Genomic DNA, 25,109 nt, shown 5'->3' with positions numbered 1-25,109 from the left:
CAAATGCCTTTTGCAGGCATCAGTCTTCCCTCTTGGGTGCCTGTGCAGTGTTTTCTCCTGCCAGTGTGCTGCTGTTCTATGGAATGATGCAGGGGCTGGGTAAAGGCGCAGTGTAGGTAATTATCATGGCAGATTGACTCATGGAGGAAACTGGTGGATTTTTAGCAGCCTGGGAGAGTTTCTGGCTCCTCTTGTACTTCTCAGTCATCTTAATTTCTTCTGCAGGCTGCTGCTGCTCAACAGATTCCCATTTCCCTCCACACATCCTTACAGGCCCAAGCTCAGCTTGGGTTGAGGGGTGGTCTGCCTGTTTCCCAGTCCCAGGAGATGTACAGCTCCATACAGCCCTTCAGGTAACTGCTTTGTTTTTCATTTCCTTGTGGCTTAATTTCTTATGTTCCTGATGTCTATGTACATTGATCAGATACTCCGCGCTCATCTTCTCTTCCCCCTTTGACTTGCTGTTTCCTTCCCCTAGTAACACTGCTGGGATGGAGAGCAAGGATATCAGGGCTCATAAGGCTCTCTGTAGCATGTTTCTTTGTAGGACAATGCCAAAGACCATCCTTGGAAGGTTATTCGGTTTTACTGCCTACCCTCTCAAAAGGGGAGGCAAATCTTGGGAAAGATGCAGAAAGAGGAGGTTTGTGGGCCAGCAAGCAGACTTACTAGTAAGAAACCCAGAGCTTACAGCTTACTGTGGTTTACTACTGGAGAGAACACAAAGAGGCAGTTTGATCAGAGCTGAGTACCTGGATAGTGAAATTAAATAACTCTTTGCCTGCACTTTGTTGGAGAAAAAATTATAAGATTCAAATCAGAAAATCGAATGCAAGTGTAACAGCAACGGTACTGGGCTACAGGAACTGCTTACTAGAACTGAAGGATTGAGACATCCACTTCAGAGTTGGGCTGGCTGTGGGAATATTACTCTGTACCCCTTTCCTGCATGAGATGAGAGTGAATGATCAGAATAGTCCTTAAAGGCCTCAAAAACCTAGACACTGAGGTTTAAATAAAAAAAACAACTTTTTTGCTACAGCTGTTTGAATCTTTAACTTCTGATTCTTTTCTGCTTTGCAAAGCTGCTGCAGATTGCTGGTAACGTGAATCCTCCCTTACTACTAATCCAGAGCTTATTGTGCAGGATATTGAAACATAAACTTTGGGTAGGACACGGTGTCATTCTGTTGAATATTCCTGCAATACAAGGACGTGGCTGTAAGGGCTTAAAAGTGGAAATAAAAAAACCCCTGTAACTAAAATGGAAAGTGGCATCACAGCTTATTTCTAAGCTGTCGATTTAGTAGAGTCTGAGAACCACTTGCTAATTGCAGGCCAGATACGGTTTGGCGGGGGGGTGTGTGTATAGTCTCCAAAGATTTTCTGTGTGATGACTTGAACGTATGCTTCTTCTCCAGGTCTCAGGTGTATATGCACCCCAGTCTGTCTCAACCCAGCACCATGGTCCTGACAGGAGGCACTGCTCTGAAGCCTCCGTATTCCGCCTTCCCAGGCATGCAGCCCTTGGAGGTGGTAAAAACCCAGTCTGGGTCCCCCTATCAGCCCATGAATGGAAGCCAGACACTGGTTTATGAAGGCCAGATAAACCAGGCAGCTGGTATGGGAGCCTCGCAGATGATGGACTCTCAGCTTACGCAGGTTAGGAGCAGGGCTTGCAAGCCACTCCTTTGTACAGGCTTTTTCACAGCCACTTGTTTCTGAGACTGGGTTGAAACTGGTATTTGTGCTGAGTCGTGCATTTGTGTGAACTAAGCTCTTTAAAAGATTTCCCCGAGACTCTGTTCTGTGAACCATTGTTTCAAACATGCAGCACCTTATTTAATGAGATTCTTGCTAATTACTTGTCTGTCCCTGCTGAGATGTCATTTTGTAACTTGGAAGTCCTTGCCTTCAATATAGACATTTCATGCAGATCAGACCTTGCAGTGCTTCATGCACAGGAGGCCGTGATGCAATAGTCCTAAAAGTACCTCTTCTGAGAGCCAAATCGCAATTGTCTCCAGATGTAACTCGGCTTCCAGGGTAACTAGGACCTTTTAATAAAAGCTCGTCTATTTTCTCATTTCATTTGTTACCCAGGTCTTATTTACAACTTCTGCTGATCTGTTTGGTAGCATCTTAACAAGAATTTCATTGTGTGAAAAAGTTTTTGTAAGGCATGGCTTAGATAAAGACATTGAATCCTACTGTGAGCATAGCTATATTTGTGGACATGTGTTCTGATTCTCTGAAGAAGTTTGATACTTTTAATTAAACTCACATTTATTTTTTGCAACATGTTAAGGTTTATTTTTGTTTAAAGAGGGATTTTTATGTTGTGACTGACAATTAATTGTGGAAGTAACTTAGCTGAGGAAAATACAGAGAATACTGGCAAACTAAATATTTGAAGAAATGCTTTATCCATCATAAGCTAGTAACTTGGTCTCTTTTACCAGCCTTAGATTTTTTTAATTTTATTTATTTATTACAAAATGTTGTCATAGAACCTCCTAAATCCAGCAATTGTGAGAACTGTCAGATGAATCAGAGGGAACAGGAGGTTCTTGTCCTCAGTCCTGAGCTGCATTTTTTTTAAATTACTCTTTAATTATTACCATCATCAGTTTGAAGCTGACTGCAGAACATATAGCTGAGGTCACCATCACTTTCTCTAGAGGTCCGGTCCTCAAAATGCTTTGGCGTGGAAGTGTAGCAGACTTTCAGGTTTGGGCATTAAAGTTCCAAACAAAACCCCTGACACTGAGCTGTCTGATGCTGCTGTCATATCAAGAGAAAATACATCTATGCAGCGACCATGAGGAAGACTGAAAAACTGGGTGAAGGTTCTAAGCAAGGAGGAAAGCCCTGTGTCTGAGTGCAGTTATGTTAAATCAATGCCATGTTAAAAGCCCAGCTGATAGGGTGTTGGCAACACTACCAGAACATGCATTTCAGTGTGAAAATCCCTCTGTTGCATTGATTTGCATTTATTCTGTGCCAGACTGCACTGTTTGTGAGCTTCCTTTTAGCAATGCCATGCTTTCAGGGTATTAGGAGGCAGTGTGTCAAACACAAGACTGTTGCTGCCATTGAATTAACTACATGTCCTTATCCCACAGCTAACGATGCCTGTGCCTGGCTCCCAGCTTCCTCTGCCCCGCTATGGCTCTGGCCAGCAGCCCCTGATTCTACCACAGTCCATCCAGCTTCCTCAGGGGCAAAACCTGCCTGTAGGAGCTCCCCGAAGAATCCTCCCTCCTGGATCCCAGCCTTCTGTTCTTGCTACCAGCAGGGAGGTAAGGATTAACTCCTGTGTGCTCATCTTGGCATTCATTAACCCCTCCTGCATTGAAGTTTCGCTCCTTGATCTTGCTTGTTAAAGGGGAGACTAGCTTGTTTGGGATCCTTAAATATCAAAGCCAAGGATTGGTGGTAAAATGAAGGAGCCCTTTTCCCCTCATCTCCAAAGCGCAGGCCAGCAGTTTTTCAGGTTTTGCTGCTGGTCACCATTCTGTTTCCAGGGAGCCACATCCTGCCTTGATCCAGTTTGGAGTCTCCAGTTTTATTACATGTTTACACAGGTTTCCCCAGAGTGCTTGAGGGGTGGTGAGCTCCAGACACAGTTGGAATACTGCCCAGATATTTCACACTGTTGTGAAGCTTGTCCATTTGAGTAGGTATATTAATGTCATGTCTGGTTTGATGGATTCATATCATAAGTTTGTCTATTATAGGGGAAAGAGAGCACAGCACAGCAGTTAACTTCCAGGTTCTGTATTTGCTTGTGCTGCTGGCTTGCTGGTTTAATACAAGCAGATTATTTCACTTAAAGCCTCACTTTCTTCACCTGAAAAATATTTCTTCTTTTAAGGGGCACGATGGGTAGAAGGGCAAAGATTTGGCTTAAGTGTTTATATGAAGTAATGAGTGATTTGTGAATGCAAAGATGATACTCTCTCTCGTGCGTTTTCCTCTGTAGTCCTCCCAAATGGAAATGAAAGGGTTTCATTTCTCCGACGGTAAACAGAATATGTCCTCCGGAGGGTCTGTACCATCACCACATACGTACAGGTAAAATGTTCGCAGAACTTAGCCTCTGTAGTCAGAATGGGGAAGTGACATAGTGCGTGCATCATCCCTGTACAAGATTCGCTTGGGTTTTCATGTGTAGAATGTGCTTGCTATAGTCCAAATACTTGTATCAAAATGCATGATTATGGCTTTCATTTTTGGGAGTGGGCCAGCGTGTAACTGACTTGGCCCTTTGTGCTTGTGGGAAGTGCATAAAGTTATTTGTTTACTGAGTCTTAAAGACAAATTGGAATTGGTATACGCTTTTGTGTGTTGCTCGTTAAGGTGGAAAATGCAAGGATCACTGAATAAACATTTTAATTTCCAGAATGATTCTCTCAAGATGAGAGGTGCTCATGTCTAGACATACCAAACCTTCAGGTCATTGAGCCTTTTGGGACATGCAGTTGCTTTATTTTTTTTTTTCACTCAACCAATCCATGTGTTGTCTTTTGGGCTGGGGAGCTCACTGATCTGCACAGCACAGACTCGTGCCCTGTCTACTGCTGCTTTCTGCTGTCTTTTTTTTATTCTTTCACACATGAATAAGGTTCTCATTCCATTGTAGAATTTACTCCATGAATATTGTCGACTCTTCGATTTCCAGGCCTAGCTCTGCCAGCCCAAGTGGGAAGCCATCTGGACCAGCAGTTAGTATGGGCTCTGTGCAAGGACACTATGTTCAACAGGTAGTGTGCATCAGTACTTTGTTTGACCCAACAGTATCTGCTCTTCTATACTGTCATGCTTGTGCCATGGACTTGAGAGAGTGGCAGAAAGGCCTGTGTGCTGACGCTGTATGTGGGAGCTGTTATTTTCTCTGCGGGGAGAGTGGGTAGGTGGGTGTTCTGACTCCCAAGAGTAATGCTGTGTGATTTGAAAGTCAGGAGAGGTTAGAGGATTACCTGTTTTACAGTGTCTGTGGTGTTTGTTGTTGAGTTTTTATCGGTCATTTGCATTGCTAGACATGTGAGACACTTCAAGATCCTTATTACAGGTTAGGTGTTTTAGGACAGCAAAGTGTGATAGAACAGAAGAAATACCTGATTTTTGGAGCAGATTTGATGTCTTGCATGAATGATGGTCACAGTTTGTATTTTTGTATCTGCCTAGAGGTCTCTGCACTAGCTAATGCTTTGGTTTTATATGTCAAAAGGCAAAGCAGCGGGTGGATGAAAATAAAGCCAATTTGGGAGCAGTAAAGCTGCAAGAAACAGCCTCCACAAACCAGATGAAGCCAGTGCGCACAGGAGCAATCAAACCTCAGGCAGTCAAAGTGGAGGAAAGCAAGGCCTAGGAACACCTCTGATGCCCAGCTGGTCCTGCTGCCTGAGAGGCCCTGCAGCTTAGACTGGACGCCACTGGATCTCCTGAAAATCTCACCAGATCTACTCCCTGCCCCACATTGACTGACTACAGCAACATCATCCAAGCCCCTCTCCCAACAAAGCAGTTTGAAACAGTGGATATGACATTGACCTGCTTGCTTTAAAACCAACCAACCATGTGACTTTGAAGTGGCTCGAGCCATTTTTTTTTTTTATTCCCCCCCCCCCCCCCCCCCCCCCCCCGCCATGCTCCATCCACAGGTAGCTGTGATTGCTCACTTGGCAAAGCCCATCCTTCTCCTTCCCTACTTCTGTCTCAGCAGAGTGGCAACTGGGGGAGAGGGGTTAGTTTGAGGTTTTTCATTTTAAAGGCAGCTGAGGTTTTTACAAAAAAAGCTATATCTTTGTTTATAGCAGAACTTTTATATGTTCTCTCATTTTTCCCACCCTTCTTTCTGCTTTCCTTATTCCTTCCAGAAAAGAATTCCCTTCAGCTAAAATTATGTTCTGACAAAACTATGCTTAGTTTTATATATGGTTCTGTGCTATGTTGAGAATCATGACTCTTCTAAATTGAGTTTGTTTGGGTATATATTACCCAGATGATTTAGCTTTTCAGATTATTTGGTTTTGAAAAACCAGGACAGTTATGGCATTCGTTAAATTTTCAGTATTTTTGTTTTAAGCTAGAAGCAGTGCTTGCGTTAGAAGTAAATGTATACTAAAGGTATATAGTAGATCAGTGCATTAATCTTGAAACTTGCACCACTCTAATTGTAGCTTTGGGGTGCCTTGTGCACAACAAAATATGGCATTTTTGTTTTAAGGAAGAAAAAAACCCACCAAATTTCTGTTGCAAGCTCATCTGGATCTAGGGGTTGTTTTTGTGGGTTTGGGATTTTTTAGTGACTGCCAAACACACACCAAAATGTAAATCATAGATTTATGAAATGTAAAATCTGTTAAGAAAAATTCTCCTCACCGCACATGGGTCAGAAGAGTTGGCTAGAGCCAACGGGTCTGTATGGACTACTTTTTGTAGTTGTGATGCTCTCTCTTATGCTCCCTACCTTGGCCGCTCTAATTCTTCATGTCTCCTGAGACTTGTTCTATATTGTGTTCATCCCTTGGGGCTGCTCTCCTAAGCTTTGCTCTGCTCCCTTTTCCCTAAGTCTTGCTTTCTGTTCCTCTGACTCATGGCCTTTTGTAAAATTTGCATAGAAATGCATCAGTAAGGGACCCCCTCTGCAAGACCGCCGTTTTAGCACTTGGAACCTCCTTTTTTGTGTCAGAAGCGCATGGTTACAGAGGCAGTTTGGAATCATCCTTCTACTCTCCTTCCCCAGATGAACAGCGAAGGGTTCTTTACTTTTGATGCAGCTGCATATCATGTGTACACAGTATTGTCACCTCACAATTACTCACCAGTATTTGATGATCTATGAAAGGAAGGTCCCAGTGGGAGGGGGTTGGGTTTTATTTCTTCGGTGGTTTGGTTTTGGTTTATGTGTGTGCGTGTGTGTGTGCGTGTGTATGTAGATTTTTAGGATGGACTTACAAGTTCTGAAAGTGCTTGGAGTCCTTCAGCTGACGGTAGTCTTAAGTAAACTCAACTACTTTCAGCTAACTTGGTTTGTGTTGTTTAGCTCTTTCAAAATGTAAAGTAGGCTGGTCACTCTGAAGTGGGGGAAGAAAACTTCATTTCTGCAGTAGATGATAGCTTGCTAACTGGCTGTGCCATCTGCCTCTGCTAGGTGGCAGCAAGTCATTTGTTGGTGGTTCCAAAGAAGATAATTTTGAACAAAGAATGTATTTGGGAAGGGATCTGAAAGGTGTTCTTGTTTCTTCGTTTGCTTTTTTCCCCCCTTTCTAGGAAAGATCCTTCATAGCTTTTTAGGGATGCATTTGAAATTTTAAGCTAGGTATAAATAAGAATTTTATACAGTAGCTTTAAAGAGTTTAGAAACCTAAACTAACTTAGACATAGTGATGTCCCCTCTCCACAGGTGTCCCCATTGACCATGGCAGAGAACCCGAAGGGAAAGGGATAGGATGGTACTTTAAAAAAAAAAAAAAAAAAAAAGGCAAAAAACCCCCCTCTTTTTTTCCCCTCATGTTTTATGGATTTTTAACTTCAGAGCAGAGTGTGCCAGCATCTCTCTAGCGTCCTCCTTAAAGTACAGGGTTTGAGATTTAGCGACATATACTTCCGCAGCCTTCAGACATCTCCCAGACCTGCATCCTCATCTGCTAGTCCTGCTCCCAACATTTTCCAAAGATTGCTCCACCAGTAAGTCATCCCACCCCCCCTCCCCCTTTCTATTTTCTTCCTTGGAATATCATGAACAACAGAATTGTCTGTTTTTTTTCTTTATTATCCTTCTGCCCAGCTGGCCCTAGCTAATACCAGCCCAGAATCTAACTGTAATGGCTAAAGAGACTTATCCGAGCCCCCCTCTTCTCATCTCTTTCCTACCCTAGACACACTACTTAAGCTTTACAAAGACACTAACCTCTTTCCTCCCACCTATATGACTTTAAAATGGTCAAATGTGTTGGAGAAACTGGGTTATTGCTAGATACAAGTTATTGCAGTCCCTCTGGTGTAAATGCCATCAGAACTACAGTACTTCCTGTTGAAAAAGGTCACCCTTCTTTCTCTTTTAACCTCTCCATTCCTTCCCCCAACAGAATAAAACACTAGAATTTATTTATACGTATTTGATGTTGTAGGTCTAGGTGAAAAAAGTAATTGTTTCACTGCTCTATTTATATATTATGTCTGAATTATTCTGTGCAGGAAAGGCCAAGAAATGCATGTGAGCTTCATTCCATTCCTCACCTTTGCGTGACTGTCAGCTGCAGTTGGCAAGACTCTCTTTCACTTAATGGAGTTTTGTGTGATGGAAAGCAGTTTTAGAGCCCAAATTTCTACAGTGCAATATCCTTCTTCTCTGGCATATATTTTTGTTTGTTTGTTTAAAGCTAGTACAAGGTTAGTGCAGTTTATGGTGCTCTTGAGTCAAAAGGAAAGCCTCTGATCCTCAAGGTGCAGAAATGCCAAGGGTGCTGGTACGCTGATACAAATTCAGCTTGGGGAAGAGGAGAATGGAGATGTATAGAATGTGGATATGGTTTATAGGGGAATACTTCTGCTTGCTGTCTCCACTGCTGAAGGGTCAGGCCCTAATGATTTATTCCTTTGTGAGTTGCTTTTGCTTTGACTGGAAATCAGCTACCAAATTGCAGGCTCCTTCTGCTTGGAAAGGTGCAGTGGGAGGGAGAGGTGGAATCCATGTTTTCAGCAACAATGGGTGAAGCAGAAATATTCAGAGGCTGACTTTGCTGCTTTTTGTTCAGCTGAAGGTCTGAAGCACATTGTGTAATTAGTTCTCTTAGATGCAGTGATTCATGGCCTAGCAGCTGCATTCAGTGCTGCTTTCCTCTCCAGTTCAGCCTGATTTTAGCTCTTAATTAAAAAAAAAAAAGAAAAAATTTTAAAAATTAAATAAATTGAAGTTAAGGAGGAAAAAAAGGAAGAAGAAAAAAAAAAAAAGTGTGCCAGTATATTTTTCAATGACAAGTGGAAGCAGCACAGTCACCAGTGCAACAGGTATTATTGTTGATCTTCCATAATTCGCTCCTGGCTATGCCATGTGACAGCTGTACAGTCGTCAGTAACTCTGAATGTGTTTGCAGCCCATTGAACTCCCATACGTGTTTGTGTTCATGCAGAGGCACTCCATTTAACAGTTTCCTTGCAAGAATGCTGCGAAGCTACAAGCTGCCCTGTGGTTCCTGTGTATTTATGGATATATATTAAGAAATGAGCCTAGCATTTTTGCTATGTCTCACCTTTTGGCAGGCTACTATATTCACTTTCAAGCAAGCACCACTGCATGCCAAGGTCTTGTTCTGTTGCATTTTGTTAACCTTCTGTTTTGCTTCTGGCTGGTTAAGCACAGGTTAATTCCTTGTAGCATGGGTTATTTCTGAGGTACAGCAGCCCAGTTTCCTTGTAAGAAAGATGCATTTGTGAATAAGAATCTACAACAGGCATCAGGATACTTAGTTGTGGCCCATCGACGGAAAAGGTGCATTTTGCCGAAGCAGTGGAACTGCTGACTGTGAAGAGGCAGCAGCAGTCCAACTCCTTTTTTTTATTGTTTTGTTTTGTTTTGGTTAGTTTGTTTGTTTTAATCCGAAGACCACCAGATTTTCCTAGTGGCCATAGATGCCCCCCTTGGGTTTAATGGCTCTTCCCAACTCCTCGAGATGTCTACAGTCACAACCTTGACCGTTGCCCTGGGCATCACAGCAGCAGCAGTGAGGCGCTCACCCTTTAGCATGTCTCAAGGCATTGTCCTTAGCTGGAATCCTTCCTCTGGTTCTGTATAAATTGCATTTGTTGTTTCTCAAGGGGATATTGTACTCCTTAAAGCTTTTAACCTCATGACCTGTATAGTAAATTTTTTTTGGCCTTTCCTCTCTTTGTCTTTTCATGTAGACCAGATATTTGAAAGGGCAGACGATGGATAATTGTGTAACATGCAACCTGTTTATATTTTTTGGAAACTTTTACTTGGACCGGAACTCGAATCACGGAATCACCAGGCCAGTTGCAGCACACTCTTTATTGCCCTTTTTCCTTGTTTCAGTACCTATTGTTTCTCCTTTCAAATATGTGATTGTATTAGCTCTTTCCATATGAAAGAATTCTCCTTATTTAAATAAAAAAAAAAAAAATAAAGCAGATTATGCTTTTCTCAAATTCCCAAGTCCCTTGTCTGGTTCTTTTCGTTAAAGACCTGTGTCTATATTTTACTTTTTTTCTCCAATGACGGTGGCCACGGCGGGGACACAGCATCTGGCGTGCTCCTGCCCCCTCGGCCGCGGTAGCTGCCAGGCCGAGGGTGGCGCTGGGGTCGCGGCCCGGAGCAGGGTGGAGGAGTGTCTGGCGATGAGGGGGGGGCTCTCACGGCCGCCATGGCGGGGCGGGCCGCGGACCGGTCGCCACACGCCGCCGTTGCTGTGGCAACGCGACGGGGCTCTTCCCTTTCCTCTTCCTCATGGCGCTGCGTGCGTCTGACGCCACATCCGGCGCCGCGAGGCAGGGGGTGGAGCGCGGGATGGTCCCGCCACGCCCCCCCCCCTCCGGTGAGCGGGGGGGCCGCCATCTCCTCAGGGCCGCGGGGGTCCCGGTCCCGCCGCCTCCCCCGGGGCACGGGGGGGACTGGTGGTCGTCCTGCGGCCCCCCTCACCTCCGTAAGGCTCACGGGGTGTGGGGCGAGGCCTGATGGCGGGGTTAGTGGGGCTGCCCCCCCCCGCCCCGAGGCTCAAGGAGTGGGGGGGGGGGGGGGTACGAGGCCTGGTGGGGGGGGTGGCTGGTGGGCCTACTGCTCCCATAAGCCTCGAGGGGAGGGTGGGAGGCCTGGCGGCAGGTTAGTGGTCCTGTGCTGCCCCAAAAAACGGTGAAGGGGGGGGCTACAGGGTGGCTGGTGGGTCCTGTAGACCCTACAGGCCTCAAGGGTGAGGCCTGGGTGTGGGGTCAGTGGTCCTGCTGCCCCTCAGAGAGCTCAAAGGGGGGAACAGGGCCTGGGGGGGGGGGGGGTAGTGGTCCGACCACCCTCTCATAAGGCTCACGGAAGGGGATGCAAAGCCTGGTAGAGGGCTTAATGGTTCCCTGAGGAGGTGTATGAGGTCTGGCGGGGGAGGTAGTGCTGCACTCCAGCCCCAGGGTTTAAGGCCTACCTGTACCTCAGGGAGAAGCAGGATTCCCTCCACCAGGGTGCTCTTTGGGGTTGCAGGGCCTGCGAGGCAGTGTGATGGCCTGCCCTTGTCCTGGGTCCTGCAGGTGGGGCAGTGGTGTGGTGTCCCCAGTGCGGGTGGAGAGCACAGCTTTGCAAGGGGCTCCTTAAAGAGCCTGTTACACGCAGCGCTTGTGTTTTGTAGGTAGTGAGAAACAAGGAGGGTGGCACCGCACTTGATGGTGGTGATGTGCTCGCATCTTGCTTTGTTGTCCCCTGATCAAAGCCATGCAGATGGATTTATTCCGGTAACTTTCAGCTGTATTGAGGTGAGGAGATACAACACTGATTCCCTGCTATTTTCTGGCCTAGCTTTTAGCAGTTCTGCCTACAGGAGTAGAGTTCAGTCCTGCTTTCTGCAGCGCTCCCCCCTAGGCTGTGCTAGAGCCCTACAGCACCTACCTACACCTGTGCTCTAATAGCCAGCTTTTTAAGATGGAGGATGTTTGCGGGTTCTGCCCTCTGCCCCTGCCAAGAAATGTGCTCAGTTTGCGAGGAAGTAACTTTTTTTTTTTTTCTTAAAGCTACCTGAGCAGCCTGGTGCCTGAGCATGTGGTTTGCCTATCACTAGCATTGGAATTTGGGCTGGGAGGTTTGCTTAGCACAAAGCGGAATATAGGCTCGAATTAAGCTATTGTGTTTCTCCAGAACTAGTGTAAGAATAAGCAAAGTTTCTAGCTTACTATTGATGACAGAGAACCATACTCACGTAGAAGCAGGGCAGATGAAAAGTTACCTGTGTTAGCTTAGTAACTTCATTTTTACAGTTACTCCTGTAGATACAGCAGAAAACACATAAATGTGGAAAGCAAGAGAACTTTGGAAGATCAGTTACCATGAGCTGCTAGTAGCAGAAAGTAGTGGTGCATGCTTTCGGTCAAATGATCTTCAGCTAGCTGTGAGCAAAAGGGTGACTGCTGCTCTCCTCTGTTTCTCTCGGAGGTTTGGACAGACCTTTGACAGGATGTTGGGATTTCTGAAGAAGCCGGTTGTGGTTACTGCAGAGATAAATATGAACCTCGTGGCATTGACTGTGATGGGATTCATAAGCCGTCTTTGGGGGCTTTCCTATCCACGGGCTGTAGTGTGAGTAGAATAGTTTATTTTCTACTTGAATGACACAGACTTTTGTTTTTTAAACATTTGTGAGTAAGAATGCAGGAGCGGAAGGACAGAGCTTGCCTGATGTCAGCCTCTGTAAATACGCTCATGGTGTTACCCTAATAGAAACTCCTGAGGGGAAGGTAAAGGGGCAAAGCCACTGTGCTTCATTGTATTCTTAGCTTTCTGCCAACAAATCAGTGTTTTCTTTCTTAGTATCCCTGTAGCCTGCAGTTAGATTTGACATATTTCTGCCTCTTGTGTTTCAGTTTTGATGAAGTTTATTATGGCCAATTCGTTTCGCTCTACATGAAGAGGATCTTCTTCGTGGATGACAGCGGCCCACCTTTTGGCCATATGCTGCTAGCTTTGGGAGGTGGGGCATCTCCTGAAATTGGGAAGTGTCTATTGCCTGTTGCTGTGGAAGAGAAAAGTGCTGGTTAGAAATGAGTTGTCAGATCCTGTCTCCGGGGAAGAACACAAGGCAGCTGAGAGAGTCTGATGTAGAGAGAATTAGGATTTCTCTTATTTAGTATTGTTAGGGGGCTGTTGCATGAGTACTGGGGAGGTGATGGAGCCATGTATCCATTACCTCATTGTTATCCAATCCTTTGGATAAAGAGAAAGATAAGATTAGAACTGCTAGTGACTAGAAATAGTAGGCAACAAGGAGGCTTTCAGGCCTGGGTGTCTTTCTGTAGCTGAGATATACACAACATAAAAGCGTCTGTATGGGAAGGAGAGATTAAATATACATGTAACTTTGTCACTGAGAATCTGTTTTTGCCAATTTATATTCTTTGTGCCTCTGCACATTATCAAGCACTGCTGCAGGCAGAACAGTACGAAAGAGGACCCTTTTGGGAAAGAGGGCTTTCATGCATGGAAAAGCTATGTGTTTGGGAAATGGTTCCAGGACCAATTTAGCACCAGTGTTTATACTTGTTTTGAGACTGGAAATTTTGAATTGTTGCTTATGTTATGTTGTAGGTTACTTAGGAGGATTTGATGGAAACTTCTTATGGAACAGGATTGGAGCTGGTAAGAGCTGATTTTAACTGTCTCCGTCTTTTGAGAAAACAAGCAGTATTTCAGTGGCTGACAGATTCCTTTTGCCTGACTAGTGGAAATAACGCTTTATCTGACACCTTCGCTTTGCCTCTTTAATAAAGTCTTCTGCAGGTCTCTAACAGAAGTTTAAGGCACTGTGATTCCATAGCACAGATTTTTTAAATCAGTTAGACCATTTTAAGCAGTACAAGATGGACAATAAATTAGTAAGAGTAGGAGTTAGATTCAACAACTTGCTGTAGTCATAAGGAGTTTTGTATTGATCCATCTTCTCTGCAATTAAGAGTTTCCAAATTTGTGCATCACTGTTGTCTCCTATTTCAGAATATAGCATGAACGTTCCTGTTTGGTCCTTGCGACTCCTGCCAGCACTGGCTGGTGCTCTCTGTGTGCCTTTAGCATACCAGATTTTGGTAGAACTGCAGTTCTCCCACTGTGCTGCACTTGGAGCTGCTCTTCTGATTCTCTTAGGTAAGATTATTCCCTGGGCCCCCTTCTTCATAAAGGGGGAGAAGGGTCCCTTTCCCCCTTGTGAATTTTTAGGGTGCATGAAAGGCTGGAGTAGCATCTCCCCACAGAACTCAAACAACACGTCGGAGCCCACTTTCAGCCCTGGCCTGTATCAGTCTCTGCTGAGCCTCTGCGATCCCCTCTATTCTTACCGTTCTGCAGCAGGCTGCCATTCTAGGCTGAGGCTTTGTACATGTTCATTTCATTATTAAGCAAAGTGGACAGCCTCAACAGCCTCACAGAAAACCACGTTTCTTGCATCCAAGGAGGCCTGTACTCTTTTCCTCAGAGGTTTACAGGGTGAATTACAACATACTGGTTTTCAACAGCAGGACGACCCTACTTACAGTCAGAGCTCATCAAATTTCTTCATCTCCAAACTGCAGCAAAGCAGTCTGTGTCCTTAGCACCATGATTTGACACTGTTCTGGTGTGTATAACTCAGTTGTTTTTTTTCTCTGAGGGTCTGCTGGCAGCTGCCTGAAAGGGAAAGAGCCTCTCAACAGCCCTTTAGCAGTCTGATAAGAGAAACCTGTCCTAGCTACCGGCTGCTCTGATTCTGGCTCAGGGAACCCTGCACAAAGCAGCTCATTGCAGCTCCCTTTCTTGAAGATTTGTCATCATGCTCATTGCCTGCTGGGGTCACTGCCTTGACTGTTTGCCTTGAGAACCACCTCCCTGCATTTCCCAGCAGTGATTTTCATTGCCTTTGTAGGCAGGCACAGCACCTTTATCTGCCTCCTGCCAGACTTTACTACTTGCCCACCTCTTTGTCCTTGGAGACAGTTACGGCCATGTACTTTGCTCCTGCTGGAAGGTTTTTGTCCCTTTAAACCCAACACCTCCCTTATTACAGCCAGTAAGATTGCAAATGAACTGGCTGTCCTTAAATGGGCAGGTCCTTCTGTTGGATAATGATGCGATTGTCTGAGGTAGCACTTGCCTGTAGATAAGGTTCTCTAATTTTGTGTCTTTCTCTTTTCCAACAGAGAACTCTTTGATCACTCAGTCAAGGTTCATGCTCCTGGAATCAGTATTGATTTTCTTTATCCTACTCGCAGTTTTGTCCTACCTGAAGTTCTACAATTTGCAAAGGCACAGGTAAAGCTGGATTGTCTCCCATCCTTTTGGATATTCTTGTGGTGACTCTTTTTTTGTCACAGGCTGTGTGGTTTTTTTCTGTAAGTCACTTCACTGTTCTGCAGCTCACTTCATCTGTCTGTAAAATCCAGCGCTTTGACCTCTCCTATGCCTGCCCCAGAAGTTTTCTTTTCTGAGAGGTGTTAAAGACTGTTTTAACTGGTAGCACGGTTGTCTTTTTATTTTACAATAAAAATAAAATCCCGTGGGAGCACTCCTTTGCCAACCCAGATTTTTTATTGGAAGGTTTCCTTCTGTGCACAGAAACACTGATGATAACAGGTCGCTTAATGCTCCTTTGTTACTGTTTACAGGCACTGAATTTAGAGATCTTTGGCTCTTTTCTTGTGACTTCACATGTTCTCTGATCCTTGCAGAGGATAAAGTAATCTTTCGTAAAGTAAAATTATCTTTAAACTGAGCCCAGCAAATGATTTAATACATTGCTTTTATCTGTGGTATCAGGAGGCAGGTAGCATTCAGTTTTGCTTTTCAGGATACAGAGAAGTACGTTTAACAACACCCTGTAGGTCAGGGCTGAGAGTTGGTGGCATGGGAGGTTCAGAATGAGGTACCTCTGAATGGGATAAGGAATAGTGGAGTCCTGCAAGTTTTTTTGAAGTTAAATTACCTACATTCAGGATCCTAAGAAGGTGCCCAGATCTCACCCTAACATCCTTTCCTTTGTCCTTTTATTTAAGTTCCTTCTCTGGAAGCTGGTGGTTTTGGCTTCTGTTGACTGGAGGAGCTTGTTCTTGTGCAGTTGGGTAAGTGATGACGTCTTACTCTGGTTTAGTAAGCTCACTTTCCTGCCTGCCATCTGAGGTATCAGTGGGGCTTTGGATTTTCAAGACTGATTCTTGGTGCTGTTCTGAGCAGACATCTTCATGACTTTTTAATGAGTTAGATTGTTTCTATAGAGAGGATGTCAATTCACAGTGGGCAATACCAGGCATTAGAGGATACTGTCCTGGGAAGAACAAAATGTATTTCTAAGAGATGGCTTTATGTTATAAATTAGCATCTGCATTTCACCCCTCCCTCCTAGTTGCCTCAAGCTTCAGTAAGTCTGAATTTAGGGACTCCGTGCTTTGTGATCTGCCAGCCTGTTATCAAGAAGGTTCTCTGTCACTGCGGTTATTTAATGTAATTGGCAAACAAATGATACCTTCTGGTGTCAAAGCCTTGAGGTTTATTTATGTGGTTGTACCAAACTTGTCATGGATTTAAGTCCTTGGACGTTAATGCATCCTGTTCAAGAGAAAGTTTGAATGTTTATGTCTTGTATTAGGTAGTTGTGTAGTTTTTAACCGTGTTCATTTTTTATGCACTTTCTTCTCAGAGTGAAATACATGGGCCTGTTTACCTATATGCTGCTCTTGGCCATCGCAGGACTCCACTTCTGGCACATGATAGGCGACCAGAACTTGTCAAACGTAGGTAGCACAACACGCAAAATGTATTAAGTGTAACTTTTCAGTACAGGAGCCAGTCAGGAGCCTTGCAAGCCCACAGATAACAGTGCTGTCTGTAGCTGGGTTTTGTACTAAAATTCCTTGCCATAGTCTGCAAACCCTCCTGTCATAGAACAGTTTCCCAGCTCAGTTGCTGGGTGTGTGACTGGCTTTTCTGCTCTTATCCATGTCTTGGTGATTTGCCGCTCAAAACGAATACTGTTTCACATACCTCCTGCTAGCTGCAGTTCACATCCTCAGTGGAAGTTATCCAGCTGTCCATGAAGTTATAGCTGAATGAGGGTGGTTGGGGAAACTTAAGAAACAAAACAAGCCAAGTGCACTGGTATTTTAGTATTTTTAATATTTTTAATATCTGGAGCACGAAACCAGTGAGTTCTCTGTGTTCTTCTAGGTTTCCTTGATGTGCCATTTTCTAGCTAGGGGACTGGCCCTCATCATCATCCCGGTGGCAATGTACCTGTCCTTCTTCTATGTTCACTTGACTTTGCTGTATCGCTCTGGGCCTCATGACCAGATTATGACAAGTGCTTTCCAAGCCAGCTTAGAGGTAAAGGAAATGTGGTCATGAAACTAGTTTATTAGGGGAGAAGAGGGGGAAATCTCTCTTGTGTTCACTGTTAGAAGAAAGGTGTGCAGTCTTGTTCCTTTGATCCTGCTTATTTGTTCCTTTTATGTCATTTAACTGCTTTGCTGCTGTAGTACTGTTTTAAGATGAAGCAATAATGACTGAAGTCCTAATAACAGATGAAAAGCTTTTCCCAGTGAACCAAGCACAATGTGTTCACTCTTCTGCTCAAGATTTGTCCCTTCCTACAGGAAACTCTGCATAAGTAGACACAGACTGACCTCTTAAGTGATGATGTTGTAGGCTACAGGATGACAGTATGATTTTCTGTAGAAGAGTGCTTAGTCTGTCTTTTAGAGCAGCATGGCTTTAGGGATATTCCCTAAGACCCTGTAGTCTTTCAGGTGCTGGTGTATTTACTATCTGCTGAGTATGGCGCTGCAAGACTTGATTTTTGTAGATACAACCAAATGAGACAGCATTGTGCTAAGATACTGCTATGTTAAAGTGACAGGTGACTCTTAATAGAATTTAAACAGCCTCTGGGTTGTTTCTTCTTCTTTCCACTTATCCTGTCATTATGCTTCTCAGGGTGGGCTGGCTCGAATCACTCAGGGTCAGCCCTTAGAGGTGGCCTATGGCTCTCAGATTACTCTGCGGAACGTGTTGGGCAAGCCCATGCAGTGTTGGCTCCATTCTCACACGAATACTTACCCCATCAGGTGAGGAGTCTGGTTGGGTCTGTATTGTTAGGATAAAAGTATGCTCTGGTTCTTCACCTGCCAGTCCAAGTAGCTCAGTTTGGGTCCTGGCAATCTCTTCATTAATCCTTCAGAGCACACTGCAGATGTACAGATTCTCTGTGCTCTGTAGGAATGGAGCCAGTGATCTGGTGCTGGTTTGTATTGCTGTGACTCTGTTGAGCACAGAAATGTACTGTTACACATCTGTGGGTTTTTTTAACCCTCTGTACAGGTATGAGAATGGACGAGGTAGTTCCCATCAACAGCAGGTGACCTGCTATCCCTTCAAGGATGTGAACAACTGGTGGATTGTCAAAGATCCAGGAATGTGAGTATGCAGGACACTTAAATGCCAAGCTGCTGTAAGCATAGCTTCTATATGCTTCCAAAACCTAACCAGGGCATAGCTTGGATTGGACATAACTATTCTCTGCTTATGGGCGTAGAGGCCATGTGTGATCCTGAGCAAGTAATTTCAACTGCAGAGTTGATAAGGGTGGCTCTTTGCACAGTCCTCCTCAATATGGTAAAAGCATTATTGAAGACTCTGAAATTCTCTCTGAACTGCTCCTGCCAGAACGTGGGCTGTGCTGTGCACAAGGGGAACTTTAAAGACTCATGAGACCGGTGGGAACTTTTCAGGTGCTTTGCATGAAAGGGAAGTTTTGCTTTTTGAAGTGTGTGAGCCTTGGCATTAGAGTGCCTTGATGAGTTTTATCAAACTTGAATGAGTCTCAGAAGAGAGTAGAAATCACTTTTGCAGAGTGAGTATTTCTTTGTATTTAAAGTGTGGGATGAACTGTAGAATCTGCCACATTGGGAGGAATTCCAAGTGGGTGCCTGTGCCTGAGAGGCCTGGTTTGTGCTGAAGTGTTTTGCCATTGTAACTGTCAGTGGAGAGCAGGACTCTTTGTTCTTGTAGTTTGCCAGTAAAAGCCCTTGTGTAATACCATTTCATACTGATCAAAAAGTTGCTTTTGTAAGTTTCTTACGTTGCTCTGGGAACTGTATAAAAGGACTATGTGCCATTATAAATTATATCCACATTGGGAAAGTTTGTCCATAGTGCAAACCTGTCAAGTACGGACTCTACCAGAACCACAGAAACCCAGCATCTTCTTAAAATTCTTCACACCCAAGACTCCTATGAGCCCTGGGGGATGTGAAGTCCTTCTATAGAACAGGAAAGTACAGGCAGCAGTCAGGTGAACTGCAGCGTTCCCCCTTGCCAAAGCACTCCTTCGCCCTGTCCAGAAGCAAGATGAGAGTTTGGTCTTCATGATGGAGGTAGCCACTGATCTCTCTTACAATTCTGCCAAAAGTGACATCAGTTGTAACACGAACACCTGTCAGACCTCACTGAAGCACTTACTCATTTCATAGAAGCCACCAAACAGCTGTGTGGTGGGAATAATCTGAACTTGCTCCCAACTGACCTGGATTCAGACCACTGACCTAACGGCTGGGGTGTCGGTATCCCATTACCAGTTCTCTGAGTCATTCTGCCCTTAACTCACCTTTGCCGTGATGAGCTTTGTTTCCATTCTGGTACAATCTATAGATTGCTTTAATTTCTCATCTTACTGGCGAAATATCTGTCCCTGCCTGCAGCTTCTTGACCTAGCAGTTTGGTCATGACAAGGTTGCATTATATATAAAGAAGAATGTAACCACTTCCTCTTGGGTGTCACTCCGCCAGGCAGCAGCTGGTGGTGAGTAACCCACCTCGTCCTGTCAGGCACGGACACATCGTGCAGCTGGTCCATGGCATCACGACTCGGTACCTCAACACGTAAGTCCTTTCCTCATCCTCTGCTCTGCCAAGCCTGCTGGCTCATTCTGCTTTGTTGTATCTCAGAATAACTATTCTGGGGTTGAAACGCAGTGACCCTTGCATTCAGATATGCCATAAGCTGCCTGTTACTCATGGATTCTTAAAACAGTGGGGCTAGGAGGGACCTCATGTGGTTTGTTACATAAGCCATCCCCGTGGCCCAGAGAAAGGATGCTGTATGCTTATTTTTTTTTCTGCAGTTGACTTGGCAGTGGGATTTGATACTAATCACAAACTGTTCAGTGGCTGCTAGCTGTTTCTGGTCTTCTCTACTAGCGGCCTTTAGAGGGGCTAGTGGTGGTTTCACCCATGTTCACGTTTCGTGGTAGTTCTGTAGATTCCTAAATATATAGTCCCCTTGGTGAGTCTTCATCCTTGCCCCTTCACTGCCTCCGCTCCAGGCAGATGCAGATACTTAGTATTTTGTGTGACTGTTAACCCAACATCAACTCCACTGACTTTGATGGCATACTCCTGCGTGAAGGATGTGCTCTGGAAGTTAGGAAGTTGTGGTGGAGAATCCGGTGTGCTGTGGCTGATTGCCACGGATTCTTGCCTGTTTTGCAAAGACTGCAGTATGAAATTGCCTCCTGACTGCTTCCCAAAGGGTGTCTGCGTGTATTTGAATATCACTCAGATTGGGAAGGGGGTTGTTCTGAGCTTGGGTTTTTGCTATGTGCCTTCCAAACCTAATTTGTTCATTATTGGGAACCCCAGTGAACAGCATCTCTGTTTGTCACAATCAGTGCTTGTTCTTCAGCCGGGCATAGCAGGCATCTGTATTGGCTTCCTCTGAGCCTGTTCCTGGCAGCTCTTGGTAGTGGGGAGTGTTCTCTTTCAGAGTAAACAGTGCAATCTGTATAAATGAGTTACTTTTTGCTTTATTACTGAATCTGTAAGACAATTCAATACCTTTATGGGTTTGCTTTTTATATTAATTTGGGAAATGGTGTTGGAGGATCTTACTTTACTTGTCTTCTAGGCATGATGTTGCTGCCCCTCTTAGCCCCCACTCCCAAGAAGTTTCCTGCTATATTGATTATAACATCTCCATGCCAGCACAGAACCTCTGGAGAGTGGTGAGTGGTCAAAAGGAAGGGAGGAGCTCATCATGTTCCAGCAGAAACAGCTGAGACAACATGACGATCAAAAGACATCTTTCTGTTGTAGGAAATTGTAAATCGGGAGTCTGACACAGATGTGTGGAAGACAATTCTGTCAGAAGTGAGGTTTGTTCACGTGAACACCTCTGCAGTGCTAAAGGCAAGTGGATTTATGTTTATTTGCCTATAGCTTTTTCTCTATGCAGTTCTTGTAATCTCATAAACTACTAATCTCTCTGCTCCAAAATACCTAAACCACTAAAACAACCAAATTGGTAAATAAAATGAAACAATAAACTTGCTCAATGTGATGAAAGAGCAGCATGTGTTTCAGGTAGTCATACTCGTACTTCATTCCTTTTCAGCATGCACAGCTGTCCTGCTTCTCAGGAGGTTGTGACCACTGTACACAACTGGGGTTTAGATACAGCCTCAGAAATTGATGCTGAATCTGTGTGTAGTATGTGGCAGCGGCTGGAATAGTTAAGGATCTCTTCACAGAGTTTACCAGAATCACTGACTTTATGGCTGTAGCATTTGTTGAGACACTATTGCATGGTGACTCTTCACATACTTTCTAATAGTCCCTTGCTGTCATCCACTGCTCAGGCAGGGCCTAGGAACTTCCATCCTGAAATTCAGATTGGCAGGACTGTAAGTTTACAGTCATCTTTCACTTTCAGCTCAGTGGAGCATCTTTACCTGAGTGGGGATACCGGCAGCTGGAGGTGGTTGGAGAGAAGCTGTCCAAAGGCTACCACCAAAGCATGGTGTGGAATGTGGAAGAGCACAGATATGGGAAAAGTACGTCTCAGCCATGTTCTCGAAGCAGATTTCTGTGACTGGGGGAGGCTTCATGTTGATGGGAAGGTGGTATTGCGTGTATGTGTGTTCAGCAGGCTCTGGCTCTATCATGATGTCAGAGTCCTTACAAATCCCCTTAGAATGCGCTTGCAGTTGGACTGTGTATTGGAGACGGGCTCCCGGGAGTGTGAGGAGCCAGGGCTGTATCATATGTGCTCTCTCCCCTTTCTAGCTTTCTATCTGTTATGTGGTTATTTCTGAGCTATGCTGTTTTCTTCCAGGCCAAGAGCAAAAAGAGAGGGAAGTGGAACTCCACTCTCCCACACAGATGGACATAAGTAAAAACCTCAGCTTCATGGCAAAGTTCACGGAATTGCAGGTGAGTGTCTTGGTGTTCCCTTCATTTTTCCTTCTGCTGCAGAGCAGGAACCCGAGCATTTCTCCAAACTGTGAGCCTGAAGATTCACTGTTTATTCCTTGCTGGTAGAGTAGTTTGGCTTCCTCACTGAAAAAAAATATTTCTGAATGCACTTAGAAGGGCATTAGAGACCTATGCTATTCAGCAATGAATACTGAAGTGATTGTGTAAAAAAAGAAGGGGAAGGAAGATCAGCTGGGAACCCAGAAGCTGTCTGAAACTGAACTGTAATGTGTTGTATACACAGTCGGTAGTGTTGATGCCCCTTACTAACATTGTAGAAATCCACTAAGGAAAGTAAGTGCATTATATAAGAACAAAATAAAATCATTGTATTGATCAGTATCCCGTAGGAGATGTGCAAAATCTTTCTCCACTCCCAGGTTAAGAACTTAACATCTTACACCTGGAGCTGTTCACCCACGCCTGCTATCCCGCTCATTGTTCCAATTCTGAAAGCCTTCTGTTTACTTTTATCGTAGTGGAAAATACTCACATTAAAAAATGAAGACACAGAACATAAGTACAGCTCCTCTGCTCTTGACTGGATCACAATGGACACAAATATTGCCTACTGGCTCCACCCAACCTCTGGTGTAAGTACGAGAGGTGGAAGTAAACATGAACCTGGTGAAGAAAGCAGACTTCAGTTCAGGTGTGAGTGAGAGCAGAGCTGCAGTTCCAGCCAAGGAGCTGCTGCAGGATGGACTTTTCCTGTATTAAGAATATTATTTTCCCTGAGGGTTGGGGGTTTTGTTTGGCATGTGATACAGCTTTGACAGTAGTTGCTTTTAATTAAATGTCTTGCTTTTTTTTTTTTTTTTGTAAAGGAAAACTGCAGTTGAATAGTTTCCATTATTGATTTCATTTAGAAGATGAGTTAATCTCCAATAGCATCTTCTAAATGCCTTACATTGCAAAAGAGAGTTAAAGCAGCAAAGTTTATCAACTAGCTTTGTTCCAGGAAAGATCAGGTTACTAGCCAGGCACGTTCCGACTACTTTTAATTTAGCAAGTATGTGTAGGTAATACTTAAACTTACCTAAAAGTACTGCAGCATGTTCCTGCTTCTGGCTTAGACCATCTTCTGTCCTTCAGGCCCAGATCCACCTCCTTGGGAATGTTGTCACCTGGGCTTCAGCTAACATTGCTGCTCTGGTCTACACGTGTCTGTCCCTGTGGTACTTGGTCCGCAGAAGGAGAAAGATTTACGACATGCCTGAAGGTCTGATTCCATTGTGTATTTGTGTGTCAAGGGGGGGGGGGGGCGGAGGAGGGTCGCTTGTCCAGCTACTCTTTAATGGCCCCAAAGCCACGATTTTGCAACTATGTGCTTGGCTATGCTAGCATTTTTTCCTGCCCCCAACCCTGAAATTTTTATTAGGGACACACAGACATTCAGAGTAGCCCATGAAGAGCCTGATTATGGTTATCGCAATATGACCACCACCTCATGAGACAGTATAGTAGCCAGCATAGTATTTATTTGGATGTAAGAAATGTCCAGGCCCCAGATTTGGATTCTACTGAGCCCTTTTGTGATGATTTAAAGGAGGTAGATACTGGCTGTGTGGGGAAGGGTTTATTTTAGATGTGTTCATTCCAAGCAAGGTACTGTCTCCTCCATGTGGCTGGGCAGTTTTGTGTTGACCTTTCTGGCAGTACATTTTGTTGTCATGCTGTGAAGCTGCTTCATATTGGCAGTAATCTGTCTTGATGGGTACTTCATAAAAGCATGACAAAATGTAACCATTTCCCCTCAGTTGAGTGTGGTTAAGTTAAAGGTTGTATTAGCACAAACTGTAGAGTGGGGAAAAAACAAACTGTGACAGTAGGCAACCTTCTAGAGACTTTAGGTTTCCAGGGACTGTGCTTTGAGGTATCTCCTGTCTCCTGCAGATGCATGGCAGCTCTGGGTATCAGCCGGGGGGATCTGTGTTGGAGGCTGGGCTGTGAATTACCTGCCCTTCTTCCTGATGGAGAAAACACTTTTCCTGTACCACTACCTGCCTGCCCTCACATTCCAGATTCTCCTGATTCCCATCGTATTACAGCATCTGAGTGATCATCTCTGCAGGTATTTGGTTTTAACAGATAGATAGACAAGAGAAGTGACACAGTTCTTTTCTCCAGGCTTGTCACCTTGGCAAGCGGCTGCAGTGATTTTTCCAGCAGTGGCCATACTTTGTCATTTGCCTTTAGAGACAATAGGCCATATGTAGGTCTTTCTTTTGGATTAAGCGTTTGGCCAGCGCTGATGTAACTTGACTGCTCTTTCCTTCTCTCATCCCAGATCTCTGCTTCTCAAGAGCATGTTCAGTGCATTGATCGTAGCCTGGTTCTCTTCAGTCTACTTTGTCTATTGCACATTTCGCCCTGTGACCTATGGGGAACCCTCGCTGTCTGTTACTGAACTCAAGGACTTGCGCTGGAAGGACAGCTGGAACATCCTTATCCGAAAACAGTGACAACTACAATCTTGTTACAGGCCAAACGCCTTGAAACGCCTTTTATGCAAAGCCAAGAATTTATTGTTAGTATAACTGAAATCTTAACAGTCTGATCAAATAATTGATAGTAGTCCAGATCTGATTATTACAGGAAAAGAAAATAAAAGAATACTGTTACAGAAAAGGTCTCAACAGTAATATAGCTGTTATGAGCACAATTCCCAGTTTCTACCCCTGTTACATTCACCCTTCCGCTACCCCTCAGGCTCTGAAGGTTGCTGACTTCAGTCAACAGCATCCTAGGTCCTTTGCAGGGAAGAGCATGCTGCAAGGGATTCTTCTTCCTCTTTCCTGGGAGTATGATGTTGATGGTTTCTACCTTCTTGCACTACGTTGCACTCAGGGCTATTTTATGTTTCCTAGCACCTTGGTCTGCAATTCCATATTACAAGTTCCTATAAATGGATACTCTCCAGCATAAGAGATACTTTTCTCCGTTTTCTTTGTTACTCCTAAAAACTGGGTTTTCCTTGTTCTAAAGCTTACACATCTTTAACAACCAGTAACTGGCCCTGCAGTCTTCAGCATCTTCCCATGACTATATTCCTCAACAATGCATTATTTGCCCCCACTTTCAATGCTCTGCTATCATCCCTCTTTCATTACATTACAGTATTAAG

The 25,109-nt window shown here is 44.4% G+C and overlaps 2 protein-coding genes across 18 annotated transcripts in view; both read left to right on the top strand.

The window, feature by feature from the left end:
- The window catches only part of PRRC2B (proline rich coiled-coil 2B), a 64,219-nt gene extending 54,043 nt beyond the window's left edge, over positions 1–10,176 (top strand). For 9 of the 13 annotated variants that reach the window (XM_052815863.1, XM_052815861.1, XM_052815860.1 and 6 more), the window contains 6 exons: positions 226–353; positions 1,422–1,662; positions 3,126–3,302; positions 3,986–4,077; positions 4,646–4,766; positions 5,234–10,176. In XM_052815863.1, coding sequence (XP_052671823.1) covers positions 226–353; positions 1,422–1,662; positions 3,126–3,302; positions 3,986–4,077; positions 4,646–4,766; positions 5,234–5,374 — 900 coding nt within the window. In that variant the 3' untranslated portion in view covers positions 5,375–10,176. Of the gene's footprint in view, positions 1–225; positions 354–1,421; positions 1,663–3,125; positions 3,303–3,587; positions 3,680–3,985; positions 4,078–4,645; positions 4,767–5,233 lie in introns of those variants that run through there. The other 4 variants (XM_052815869.1, XM_052815867.1, XR_008239425.1 and 1 more) reach the window with 3 other exon arrangements.
- Positions 10,177–10,524: 348 nt separating this feature from the next.
- Positions 10,525–24,613, top strand: POMT1 (protein O-mannosyltransferase 1). 5 transcript variants are annotated; one of them, XM_052814803.1, is made up of 21 exons: positions 10,525–10,670; positions 11,358–11,481; positions 12,165–12,298; positions 12,583–12,689; positions 13,304–13,354; positions 13,709–13,855; positions 14,884–14,995; positions 15,736–15,801; positions 16,377–16,470; positions 16,904–17,059; positions 17,669–17,799; positions 18,053–18,148; positions 19,520–19,612; positions 20,637–20,733; positions 20,825–20,911; positions 21,435–21,561; positions 21,843–21,940; positions 22,462–22,575; positions 23,078–23,204; positions 23,879–24,056; positions 24,273–24,613. In XM_052814803.1, exons 2-21 carry the CDS (start codon positions 11,392–11,394, stop codon positions 24,445–24,447), a joined length of 2,280 nt encoding a protein of 759 aa, XP_052670763.1. In that variant the 5' UTR covers positions 10,525–10,670; positions 11,358–11,391; the 3' UTR covers positions 24,448–24,613. The 5 variants fall into 5 exon arrangements, with proteins under 5 accessions (XP_052670763.1, XP_052670765.1, XP_052670764.1 ...); XM_052814804.1 differs by having other exon boundaries at positions 10,547–10,709; XM_052814805.1 differs by lacking the exon at positions 19,520–19,612.
- Positions 24,614–25,109: the final 496 nt, after the last annotated feature.

The sequence above is a fragment of the Harpia harpyja genome, chromosome 19 (genome assembly GCF_026419915.1).
Source record: "Harpia harpyja isolate bHarHar1 chromosome 19, bHarHar1 primary haplotype, whole genome shotgun sequence".
NCBI lineage: Eukaryota > Metazoa > Chordata > Aves > Accipitriformes > Accipitridae > Harpia > Harpia harpyja.
Note: the sequence above shows the minus strand (reverse complement) of the source record. Positions and strands in the feature narration are given on the sequence as shown.

Excerpts from the sequence above, each read along its gene's own strand:
- POMT1 (XM_052814803.1), top strand. The coding sequence starts at position 11,392 with ATGGTGGTGATGTGCTCGCATCTTGCTTTGTTGTCCCCTGATCAAAGC. Across the intron at positions 14,996-15,735 it reads TACAATTTGCAAAGGCACAG|TTCCTTCTCTGGAAGCTGGT; the intron begins GTAAAGCTGGAT and ends CTTTTATTTAAG. Across the intron at positions 18,149-19,519 it reads ATTGTCAAAGATCCAGGAAT|GCAGCAGCTGGTGGTGAGTA; the intron begins GTGAGTATGCAG and ends TCACTCCGCCAG.